Raw genomic sequence first — 13137 nt, forward strand, 5'->3', positions numbered from 1 at the left:
TGTTAGAACTTCTTTCATTTAAAAAAATAAACCTATTCCAATTCAATGTTATGTTACTGAGCAATAAGACACAAGACTCAATGTCATGTCAGTGATATAAAAAAAATACTCATTTTATTTGATGGTTTTGTTTATGTTGCTGTAACCTACTCCTACACAGGTCATTAGGACCTTGTCTCCCCCTTTCCTCTCCTCTTCTGAAGCCTTCTGAGTCTCGATCTTGAACATGATCTGGAAGAAATCTCGAATGTGTCTGAGGAATTCGATCCTAGGGAGACAAAGCGAGAGAAATGCGCAGAGGAGGGAGAAAGAAGGAAGAAAGGGATAGACAGATTTTACAGAGAAGCAAAGTAGTATTAGTCATATAATCCTTAAGGAGTGAACTACACCCAAACCATCTGTGTAAGAAAACATGTTCCAACTGACAGAGCAAATCATTCTGGGTCCAGGACCCATGAGTAAGCATCTGGAATTATTTTTGATAATAATAATAATGAACCAAATAATACATTAGGAGGCGCGATCCCAGAGCACAGTGTCCTGGGTCACTGCTACTCCACCCTTTCAACCTTGAGTGATGTCGCACTGAGGTCAAAGGTCATCGATCTTGTCTGCATTTACAGTTCACATTCTTAACTGCCATCTCTAACCTCTCATCCACACTATAATGAATCCTTACAGCCACGATGACAACAAAACCAATATATGATCCAAAGACAATTTACATAAGTGTGTGACAAGTGTAAATGCAAAAATGCAGTAATTTAACCTGAAGTTAAATTTCACGTAGGTCTTCCACAGAGCTTGACATAAACTCCATGAATGCACACACACCAATCGGGTAACAGACTGCGTAGTGTGTCATCGGGTGTAGCCGAGTGAGAGGAAGGGTGTATTGTGATGGCACTGCCAATCTTCAGTTATCATAGTACTGTACTTGAGAGGGACACAGCACCGGTACCATGATAACTGAAAATGGACAGTTCATAGTCCGTTCATCACCTACTCCTCATTCATGATGATGACAACGATGAGTCCGTTGTTTGAAATCGTCTTTTTTACCCTTTATCATATTCATGTTTCATAGCTGAAGCATTGCTGACACTGTAAATAGTCACTGCACATTGTTCAAATCACATATTTTGAATTATTTATCCTTTCAACTGCTGCGTCTCTCCACTGATCACCTTTGTAAGCAGGAAGAATGACAGTGACTCCGTAAACTCACAGCCAGGCAGCCACCTGATAAAATGATGTCTGTATTGATAACACACACACACACACATATATATACAAGCTCAGCATGTCTATACAAGCTCAGCATGTCAAAGTCTCGTAGGAAAACAGATACCCAAGGTTGATGAGAAATAACACATCGGTGACTGGTTTGTTTTTCACCCCTGTTGTTTATTTGACCGGCGTTTCCTGCCCCACAGTGGAAAGAGAACTTTGGAATATTGTCCCTTGCCAAGAGAGGATTGGTAGAACAATAACTACATGTAGGGTGCTGGGGGTTCTGCGTTGGTGCGTACAAGAGAGTGTGTCCCTTAACTTATTATGAATAGTAAGTTAAGAGCCATGTGAGTGTGTCTGTGTGTCTGTGTGTGATTGAATGGCAGTTGCTTACGTATATGGCGAGAGCGGTCCCAGCAGCACCTTAGACACATCCTGTTGGCCCAGGGTCATGAAGAGCAATGCGAGGCTCTGATTGGACGAATCAACGCAGCCACCCTAATGAAACAGAGAAACGGGGAAGGGGGAGGAGGCGCCATGTGTGTCAGCAACAAAAACAACGCAAAAAAAATATACGTCACTGAGGTAGAGATTTTTACGAAGAACTCGATCACCTCGCGAGAGCAGATCGATGCCTCAGGTACAACACTGATAGCCACACACACACACACTTGAAAAACAGAGTGGGAATCTAAGAGAGGACTGTAGGCCAGAGGTTATCAGGCTGTTTCAGCCCTGGACAGCAAACCTGGGTAATCATGTCTCACCCTGGGTCCCAAACCAATTAAAACATACTTTTACTGTTGTAAAGTAGAGACCTATCAGGAAAAAAAGCCAATGAATCATTGTTGGTCCTATCCCTAAACACCAATGTAAAATAAACTCCAATATAGGCCATCAAAGCTACCAGTCCAACTCTTTTGGAAGAACGTTTTCATTCCAATTTCAAATCCAATTACAGGTTGATCAGACAAAACATACTTGGGAATTACAGCTTTTTGACATTTTTTAGTCTGACAGGCAGATGTTATTCCCTTCTTTTTCCAAATTTGAGAGGGCAGTCCACCTTCTCAAAGTATATTGTTACGCTTTTATTCATTTTCTTTATGACACGTACAATGAGGAGTCTGGAATAGGACAAGAAAGACATGCGACACAACAGTATGAGCCGAGATTTGAAGCCTCAGTCTGGAGTACATGACATGTCCCCTTGTGGCATTTCTTCTTTCTTACCTCCATGGCGCTTTCAATAAACTCCAAACACTAACCATTATTTTTTGTTGTTTTATCTCCCTAAAAATATTTCTCTATTCTTATCAATTGTGGTCCTGCCCTACCTTACCTTCCTTTCTACTCAGCTGCCTCCTTCCCTCTTCATTCCTGCTGCTCCCTCACCACGCTTCCCTGCCTCCCATCAGACCTTCAAGCCTCTCGCCTCTCTTCCCTTCTTTTTTTACCACATATCTGAGATATTTGGAGGACAGAGGGCCCAGTCTCTATCTCTCTAAGTAATCACATGCCATCATGATTACTCAACAGTTATGCACTGTCTGCGTAGCCCCATGCCCCACCCAGTATGAAGAAGACTATGCAAGTTTGGAAGCACCCTACAGCGTTTCTTAAACTAATTAAGCTGCAAAACTGCTGTCCAAGCCATTATTCTGTCTGAAGATTTATAGCAACATCCCATTTGATGTCCTATATTAACTTGATGTGTAAAAGTGGGACAGCCTAACTGAGACTACATGGGATCAATTTCTTGCACTATGCATCCATTCTTATCAAGTTATGCATGTGGCCAATGTAACGTCTGGCCTTCAAGCAGTAGCATGCCATCGTGACAGCTGGTCAGCAGGAATATGATTCAATTACATAATCATATCAACAAAACCATGGCAACATTGTTTTCAGAGAGGCATCTCATGTCGACAAGGCAGGGATTCTCCTAACTGCATTCCCTCTTTGACTGGAGGAGGTTAAATAAACTGCATAAGCTGTGAAATCATACATCTAAATGCCAACAAATAATTTTTTTATGACAAATAACTTTTTATGACTTCAACGTGTTAGAAAAAAGCAAAAATTACACCTCCATCACAAGACGACTTATTTCGACCATTTTAATATTTTAACATGCCAGGACATGAGTAGAGCTACCGTGCCTTTTTCCTATTCTGATATAGGTTTTACCAAATAATCCACACAATAAGTCCATTTTAGTTATTACTTACCATTACAAAATATTTAGTTATTAGTGTATACTCACTATCTTCAGGATGCGCAACTAAATTCTTCATATATCCAATGTTCAACTCCTAGGCCATGACTAAACAGAACATCCTAAATTTGCCTCCAGTCAAAGCCCACACAAGACACTGAATTTAAAATTGGAAACACTAGCCAATGAGAAACCTTCACAGTATTGGGGTTTACGTCTACTAGCCTTCTTTTTCTGAGCGTCAATGACTTTCCTCTGAGTTCCCCAGAGCATGGAGAGCACATGCTGGTGACTACTGAAAATGTGCTGCAGCTGGGCTCCTTACCTTCTTGTGTGGCCACAAAAGTGCCGAGTAATGATATCGTTATAGATACCAAACCCTGCATCTTTTTTTCCCCCTCACCTCACCAAACAGCTTCATTTCAGCACTTCCCAGTGTCCTGTCGGTGCTTTTCTGCCAGAAAAAGAAACCTAGAGCACCAACAGCCGTTCTTATGGCTGTTTGATGTTCAGCTAATTCAGGCCCTGCCTACAGAGAGCACGTTTCAGACAGTTAGGAAGTCCCTAGAGGAGGCCAGCAGCCACCAACCTGCCATGAGGCCTCCTGGAAAAGTCCCTTAAATCCTTAATATCAAAGTTAACACCCACCCGCCTCCCTACTCCCCACCAGTCAACTCAAAGGACAGAGAAGTTTCTCTAGCTACAGACACACTTGAGCACTCAAGTAACCCAAGGAGCCCACATCCATTGCCGTTACACAATTACACAATACTACAGAGCAAAAAAATGAAAAATGGAGGTTTAACTTCTAAGCAACTACAGACATATTTGACCTTTCCTGATGAGTCAAAATTGTTATATTCTAAAGAATCTATTAGATAACACCAACAGACAGAACAATTTTTAATGGGAGAACCCCAATGAGAGGAGGCCAACTTCAATAATTCAAGAATTGTGGTAAGACTTATTCAGTTGTCAGCTTGACAGGGAGAGATACAAACATTAAGCGTTGCTATCTTGAGGACTGATTCTGGTCTAATCCCAGACTTCTCTCGCTACAGGAGAGGTGAGGGCCGCCGATTGGAGGACAAATTCTTAATTAGCGACATCCATACACAGATTAAAAATCTAGTTCTTCCAAACCTAGCCAAACAATCATGTTTTCACTGTAGCCAGTGCCTCGAACACTGAAACTCTATAGATACGTTTTACCCAGCAGTGTAACCAATACTATTCTCTACTTTCCCCCCCAAAGTTTTAGCTCTCAAACTGCATATAATCAAGTCTAAATCAGACTAGGCTAAATTGTAAAGAGAGAAAAAGTTCAATGACAAGATAGGGTTTCGTCATCTACAGTATGTCATGCCAGTTTTTCTCTAACTCCCAAGACAAGTATAAACACAGCTATACCAGCATAGCAATTAATGCCTATAGTCCAGCTTATGTCTTAACAGTGATAACCAATATAGTTTGAATATTAAAGTAAACGACATCAGGGAAAGTGCCGAGTACACCACTTACATCAGCCCCCGTCCATTGTTGATGCCGCTTCCAAAAACAAAATGTCCATCGTGTGACTTTGGTTTACTACGACTACAAGTCGGCTGTACTGATTAACCAGAAAACAAACAGACGCACACACATACAGGGCGCCTATGTCCTCAGATGCAAATCCGTCTTTCCCTTGCACAGTTTCAAACATTAACAATCCCAGCAGGAGAGTCACGCGTCCGTCTCACTCTGGTGTCATCTTGTCTCCTCTCTCCTGCTGTGGCCCCTCTCAGCGGCAGCAGTCACCCTGCTGCAGTTGGATATTACTGCCAGCCATCAAACGCTGTTAAACATTTGGCTGCTGAATTTCCCTGTTCTACCAGCAGCTTTAGCATTTTAAAAACTAAAAACAAAAAGTTGAGAAGGGCTGAATTTTCTGAATCCGCCACCCCTCTGTGGCTGCCAGGCAGAAACGTCAGCTCCCCACCCTGCTGCCGGGACTTAGAGGGTACATCCAACAATATTCGTCTTTCAGCGCTAATCAGCACTACCCCGTCCTGCTAACTGGACTCACATGGCTCGTATGAGAGAAGGCTGAGAGGCAGAGCCATGCGGTGGCAAACTGCAGTCACAGAATCACTGGATCTAACTGCATATGTTTTAAAGAAGTGGGCTCTTTTTCCTTTATCCGTGTCTCTATATATCTTTAGTGAAAACCACCTCATCATCATTACATTACACTTACAAACTGCACAAGCACAATGGCGTGGCTTCTTCACACCTGACCTAGCTGTTTTCCACGGCCTGCAGTTCAACCCTAAATCACCGCTCAAGAATCCATGATTCATCAAGCTCGTCTGAACAAACAATATTCAGCTGGCACATCATCTAATCTGCCTGTCAATAAGCGCTGGTGTTTTCTAGAAATAAAACACATCAGTCTGATAAGCGCAGTCACCGATATCTGACCTCTTCAGAGAGCTCTTGCGTACTTTAAAGTGAAGTCCTAGACACTGGGATTATTACCTATTATGCAACGGCATAAAATACATACAATATGGTATATGGATTAAAGTTTTTGAGAGAACAAAAAGGGAAAAATCCACCCAGAGCCTAATGATAGAAAGCCCTCAACCACAGTGGCAGTATAAACCACGATGACATCATCATGGTATGTTTGATAAAGTCAAAATTGAATGTGTGAAGGGCTGCCGGGTTAGTAAAGTTTAGTAAATTTAGTAAAGTTGCAATTAAAATTCACTTCATAGGTCTTCACTCAGGCTGTTACAATTCTTGTGAACATGAAATATTACATCAGATTCATCAGTTTATACTCTGGCTGAGCTATTTGCCTGTCAGCAATACTGGGCTCTCCAAAATAAATAAATATATAAATAAATAAATAAATATTAAAAAAAGAAACGATTCCTCTCTCTCAGCACTGTCCTATCTATTGAATAAACATGGATGCAATGGGCATTTTATGTAACATTATGGTAATCTTGTGTAATCTTTGTATACATAAAATCATATTTGTTAACAGTACAAGAAACTGAGAACGTGAGCTTCAGACAACTGCCACTGGAATGTTTATTAAAATAATGCTACGGTAAACATTAAGCTATCCAAGTCCAACTCTTCCAACTCTTACTTTCATGACAGCATTATCAAACAGCCTGTTTGATAATGCCAGTTTTCTCTCAATAGAATTCCAGACTGGGGTTGTTGCTCATTACCAGGGAATGTGGGTAAACAACGGTATCGAGCGTGGTTGTTTATGTGTCCTGACTGTGTGTGTGTGTGTGTGTGTGTGTGTGTGTGTGTGTGTGTGTGTGTGTGTGTGTGTGTTAGGGATTCCCTCTGAATTCTTCTATCCCAGGAAGAGAATCACATTCCGTGGCCGCTACGGTGCAAAGCAACACCTGCTGATATTGACTTCCAAGAATACGGGAGATTTTCTAGCACAATAACTCCCCACCACACCACCGAGCAGATTTCCAGTAACCGATTCTTTGGCAGACTGTCACAATACCAGTGAGCCTCCATCATTCACAGTGGAAAATCCAAGCATATTTCAACTCAGAGTCTGTATGGAAGTTTTTTGCCATACCCACAGTGGGAGGTTGGCTTGATCATGAAAACTATTACCTTGCACAAAAGCCTCCAAAAAAATATAGTTCCAAACTAAATATTTGAGAGAAAATTAATCTGGGAATATATTTTGTAGGCTGTTATTACGTAAGCACTCCGCCTGCCTCTATAAATAAATGGGATAGACAGTATTTTGGATGGGAAGAGATTTGTAGATCAGTTAGACAATGCAGGCGCCTTCACTCGCCTATTATTTTTTAAATTTTTTTTGGCGAATCTACACTGATCTCATCTAGTCTACTGCATCTCTGAAATCCAAACAATGGGAATCTGTCATACTGAGACTTTTATCCCTGCAGGTGGCATAAAAATATTTGATGATTTTCACAGTAGGCTTTATTTTCTTGCAAAAAACAATTTTACTGTAGCACCAATTGTACCATGAATTGTACCGGATGCTTGTGCTACAGACATGATGGCCAACAAAAACTGAGCGGTGCTAAGAATGCTGCAGGGCCACGCCCCCTCAACCTAATGAGAATAGGCTGAGCGTAGAGAAAGAGGCACTAAAGCAGTCAGAACAAATTAGATGAACCATCAAAAACTGGAAAAATGATATTCTTTGTGTTAGAAATACATAGCAAACTATGTTTATAACGCTGTTATGGATCTTTGAACTGAACAGGCACAAGCCCTATTTGTGCAAAGGCTGAAAATGTTGGCCGGTCTTCTGAAGCTGACAGCAGGTTTGTGCCTTGGAAAGTTTCCAATCTATAGTAGGTGTGCCTATTCCCAGTGAGGAAAATCTGTGTGCCCATTTCAAAACAGCCTAGTTGACCCTGTAGGTCGGTCACTGGTGAGAAACAGATTACATTTAAATTCAAAATTCATGTCCAAGACCAAAACAAATTAGAAGGCAGACAAAGACAACTGCGATGAATATTTTGGTCGAAGGCCACATCACTGATGAGTGTGTGTGTGTGGGTAATGTGTATGTATGTATGTATGTGTGTGTCTCTGCAGTGCTCACCCTGTGTATCTCCTCCAAAAGCAGTTTGGCACAGTTCCTGCCCAGGTCCTCTGGCAGCACGGGGTCTCCTTGCCCCTGCGGCGTCGACGACAGCTCAGCGCTGAGGAAGCCACCAGTCAGAGTCTCTGCCACCAGGGTCAGCCCAAAACCTGGAGACCTGGGGTGAAGAGACATGAATTATTTAGTGTTTAATAAATTGGGCGGGGGCAGACAGACAGACACACACACACATTGAACTGAAACTTAGCTTTTAAATGAGCAAGGGATGGACATTTTTACATTTTAAATTCTAGTGAAAATCCTCACAGTCAAGAAAAAAAACTGATAAACAAATATCAGGTCAAGGTGCATTCCTGCTTCCCCATTTTAATGTTACTGCTTCCTATTTCCCAATAGGAAGCAGTAACATTAAAATGGGGAAGCACATGCAGCGACAAAATTTTTAAATCAACCTGAGCATAATTTCTGTCCGTGTGTGCTCCGACATTTGAGTGTCTTGCACTACGCTACATTTGAAATGACCAAATATCAAAGTAAATTAAATCAGAAAAAACAAAAAGGTTTGATAATAGAAAATCTCTTATCAAACTTGAACAATTGGGAAATTCTAATACTTCTGAACTGTTTTGTACTGAAAAAAACATGCGACAGCCTGATAATACATTATTGTTGAAGTACTCACTTGCCAGAGTTGGCCCCTTTCATGTGGTCGGTGTAGATGTAGATGTCTGGAATGAACTTGTTGAGGACGCTCCGGGCCGAGTCCACGATCCGGTTGGCCATCTGGGGGGAAACTCGCACCGAATATCTGGGTTTGCACGGTCAAGGAGCGTCGATGGGTCACACACACACACACACACACACACACACACACAGGTGCCGGTTAAAACCAAGAGCTGCGTGGGAATAAATCCATTTGTTGTAGCTGCGGTCTCATTCTGTGAGGCGTTCAACCAGATCACCATCGTCTGACAAGAAAAATATTAGTTGCATCTTGAGCTAAGGGCTGGGAAGCTGGATTAGAGAGACAACTGGCACATAAAATAAAGATGTTTAAAAGTAAAAACAAAAGAAACGTCTATGTCACTTCACACTCACCCCAAAACAAGTAAACATCCCAGCTCAGTCATTATGCTGATTCAACAATATTGTGTGCTAACAAAACCCAATACACAATTGGATAGGCAGACAGACAACATTTCTGGGATTTATGATACACTGGACAGTTTAGAGTAGTAGAGATGGGCAGGAAAGACAGTAATATGAGAGAGAGAGAGAGAGAGAGAGAGAAAGAGAGAGAGAGAGAGACCATACAAGGACAAAGATATAACAGGGCTGAATTGTGAAAAGTCCCTAAAATAACAAATTCTATTACATTCATTTTTTAAGAATGAAGTAGACGATGACGGCGATGATGAATAGATGATGACGAGCATGAGAAGGATACGCTACTCCTCTGATCCTCTTGATCTTCCCCGGCTCAGTCAGCTGGACCGGTCTGACGGTCTTACGGACGGGGCAGGTGAAGACCACCTCTCCTCCCCCTCCGGGTGCCACGCCCCTCTTCACCACCTGGGGGCAGCAGCAGAGAGTGAGGGGGGGGGGGGGGGGGGGGGAGAGAGAGAGAGCGAGAGAGATAGAGAGAGAGACTTGGTTAGATGTTAACAGCAGTATAGTGTAGTATGTGTTTTATACATAACAAAACAAACATTTACTACACAATTTTGAAAATCCAACTCTTGCCATTTTGTAACACCATAACATGCTTCTCACAGAGTTCCCATACTTACTCGGACATCAAATTTAAAGACTTTTCAATTACTTTCAAGGTTTTGTTTGGTGAAATTCAAGGACTCAAAATTGGCATGTTTTGGGGTAAGACAAACTTAAAACTGAACATTGCTGCTGTATCAACACAAATATCCATCGCAGGATTTTCCTCAGGATGGTTCAGAGAGCTGAGGCATACTGATGAATTTGGATGGCTATATATTAATTTTTAAATATCAAGTACTTTAAAGGCCATCCATTAATTTTTCAAAAAACTTGTAAGGCCCCATTATATTTTTCTTAAAAATTCACAAACTTTCACAGATTTTCAACGCTGTGCTATCCTCACCTTGAGGTCCAAGCCCTCTCCATCGATGCCAAACTTCTTCATCAGAGGGATGGCCGTAGTCTTGAGCAGGTCGACCTGCAGGAGACAAAGAATATAAAGGGTGAGATTCTGGGCTGAGTCAGAACTAACGGTGCGTTCATGTGCTGTGGGAAGCTCCGACATCCGGGACTTCCAAGTCGGCTGCTAAACATTGTTGCGTTCATGTGCTTTTATGTCGGAAAATCAAACCCAGAAGACAAACATTAAACAAACACAGACATCATGCATCTTAACAAGTAAATTTCACAAACTGCATCAAACAAATGTTAGGTTAGTCTGGCTAACAGCAAACTTGCAATAAAGCTGCATGTGTATGTGTTTTCTTACTGCTGACTGACACAAAACTTGAGTTTTTCGCCTCCGACACATGAATTCAGAATATGCATAAAAGGAGAGGAAAATTAAATGAAGAAACAAAAGGTAACAGCCAGTGGGCGGTGCGGTCAGAGTCTGCGCGGTTTGAGGCAACGTGTGTGTGTCCTCACCGAGGGATCGGTCGGGTCGTTGGTGACCCCCTTCAGAGTGGCCTTCAGAGACGTCTTCATGAACGGAGCCAGCATGAGCAGGGCCTCCAGATAGTAGCCGATCGAACGCTGGGGGTGGCAGTCATGTTCGACGGAGCCTCCATACAGCAGGCCGGGCTGGTAGAATAAAACAGTACCTGGTGGGGACAGAAGAATGAAGACGGTGAGCCAGTCTGTTAGGAAGCTACTTATATTGTCTACACAATGCTGAGGTTTACAGTCACGTCCTAATGGAGCGTCTGTACAGAAATCCTGCCTGGTAGGAAGGAAGTACCGACAAGGAAACAATTAAAATTTTCCAAAACACCCAGAGCATGCCAAAATGATCTGGAGCTTAGTTAAGCTTCCTATAAGTCACTTAGTTAACTACGGTAACAAAGTTAACTGAGGCCGCTAACTAGCACCTGAAGGATACAGTTTAGTGCTGAAACAATTAGTCCATTAATCAATTAGACAATCAACAGGAAATTAATCAATTATGATAATCGATTAATTGCTTAAGTCATTTATCAAGTAAAAATACCAAAACATTTGCTGGTTACAGCTTCAAAAATACTAAGATTTGCTTACTTTTCTGTTTATATCATAATAAAATTAATAGTTTGGGTCTTTTTGGCTGCTGGTCAGTCTAAGTAAACAATTAAGTCTTATAATTGTTTACTTAGACTGACCAGCAGCCAAAAAAAACAAAAACTATTAAGACTCACTTTGGGCTCTGGTAACATTTTATACTAAATGATTAGCCAGTTAATCGAAAAATTAATTGATAGAAAATAATCGTTAGTTGCTGCCCTACTACAGTTATATTCTCTGATACAATAACACTAGTATAAACATCAATACCATGCGAAGAGGGAAGCAACGACACAAAAAAAACTGTTATTCAAGAATAAGGGGAACAAAAATATTGTGACAATCTTTGGGCAGAATCCAACCTCTGTTAGACTTTGCTGTAACCTACACTCTGCTATATTCTGTCAGTGGACAGTATGACTAAAGTAGGTAACATCATATCTGCTTATTGTATGGTAAGATTACTGAAAACAAATAGCAATACTCATTATCACAAAATTACATATTTATTTGTATTGATAAACTGCATTATAAAACTCACCTGTTTGGTTAATCTCTATTCTGGTGCCGTTGGTCACTTTGTCCAGCAGCCTGATGAAGCTGGCCTCAAAATCTGGAGAAAACACACACAAATTTAGCAAGTCATGCCAGTCATGTCGTAACAGCTGGACCTGTGGGATGCAAGGCTGAGGTCATGCCCAAACATAAACATAAACTTTTTCATGTCAAGTACTCCCAAACAGATTTTAATTTCTACAAAGGAAAGCCATCTGAGCATATTTTCGCTGTTAGATAAAACTTTATGCATAATTTAATAACTTGCTGTACTGTATGTAGGTAGGGAGTTAACAGAGAGGAAGATGAAACCAATGAAACTCATTGTACTCGGGAGTGAAACACAGACACACACCCCTACCTACACACACACACACACACACACACATACACACACACATACACACACACACACACACACACACACACACACACACACACACACACACACACACACACACACACACCCCTAAGTGAGCCATTCCACTGGGTTGACCCCTCCAAACAGAGGTTCAAAGCTCACGAACAGCAAATAATAAATCAACACAATGTATTTTTTCCACAGTCGGTGACTTTGGCTCACTCTGAAACAGTGTACCATGATTTCCCCACATCTGAAGCCCAGTGAATACATGCACTCTCCAACTGCGTAACAGCTAGCATTAGCCGACAAGCTAACCAGCTGGGAAACTGCGACGCCACATGTGACGGTCTGCTACTCACCGCGAAGCCCCGGGTTGTCATCTCTAGACCGTATGTTTTTTATCTTCACCCGTTTGCCGCTCAGTGTAGACAACACCAGCCGCTGCCTGAAGAAATTGCAGCCGTCGTACGCGAGTCCGTGGCTTGCCATGTTATTGTTGTTTCTGACTGGAGTCCGTGGAGATCCACGTGTGTTTGTCCGGGAGGAAAGTGGGTGGGTGGCGAAGGTACGGCACGGCGTGAGGGTCAAAGCTGGAGTCATTCTGGTGCATCGCCTCAGACAGTCTCTAGATGGCGTCTGGTTACCGTGTACTGAAGCTGGGCAGCTGAATGCTTTGGTCTGGATGGAGTGGGTGGTGAAGGCCAGACACCGCGTCTGCATAAGCATTTTGCTTTATTAACCTTTTGTGATGCATTTTGAGGTGTAGGCTCACTCATTGTAAGGCACTCTGCGCTTAACCAATACACAGGATCAGATGTAACAGTCCTTATTGTGCCATTAACCAGGGTGAGCATCCACATAGAAACCCAATTCAGATGTCAAAAGGACTAATCCAAAATT

General features: G+C 42.0%; 1 protein-coding gene across 1 annotated transcript; it reads right to left on the reverse strand.

The window, feature by feature from the left end:
• Positions 1–88: 88 nt before the first annotated feature.
• rcl1 (RNA terminal phosphate cyclase-like 1) lies at positions 89–12782 on the reverse strand. Its single transcript, XM_071904271.2, has 9 exons — positions 12597–12782; positions 11860–11931; positions 10707–10882; positions 10183–10257; positions 9511–9635; positions 8746–8871; positions 8064–8220; positions 1628–1731; positions 89–268 (listed from the first exon to the last, which is right to left on the reverse strand). The coding sequence occupies exons 1-9, from the start codon at positions 12724–12726 to the stop codon at positions 115–117; spliced, it is 1119 nt and encodes a 372-aa protein (XP_071760372.1). The 5' UTR covers positions 12727–12782; the 3' UTR covers positions 89–114.
• Positions 12783–13137: the final 355 nt, after the last annotated feature.

Source organism: Centroberyx gerrardi, chromosome 2, assembly GCF_048128805.1.
Source record: "Centroberyx gerrardi isolate f3 chromosome 2, fCenGer3.hap1.cur.20231027, whole genome shotgun sequence".
NCBI lineage: Eukaryota > Metazoa > Chordata > Actinopteri > Beryciformes > Berycidae > Centroberyx > Centroberyx gerrardi.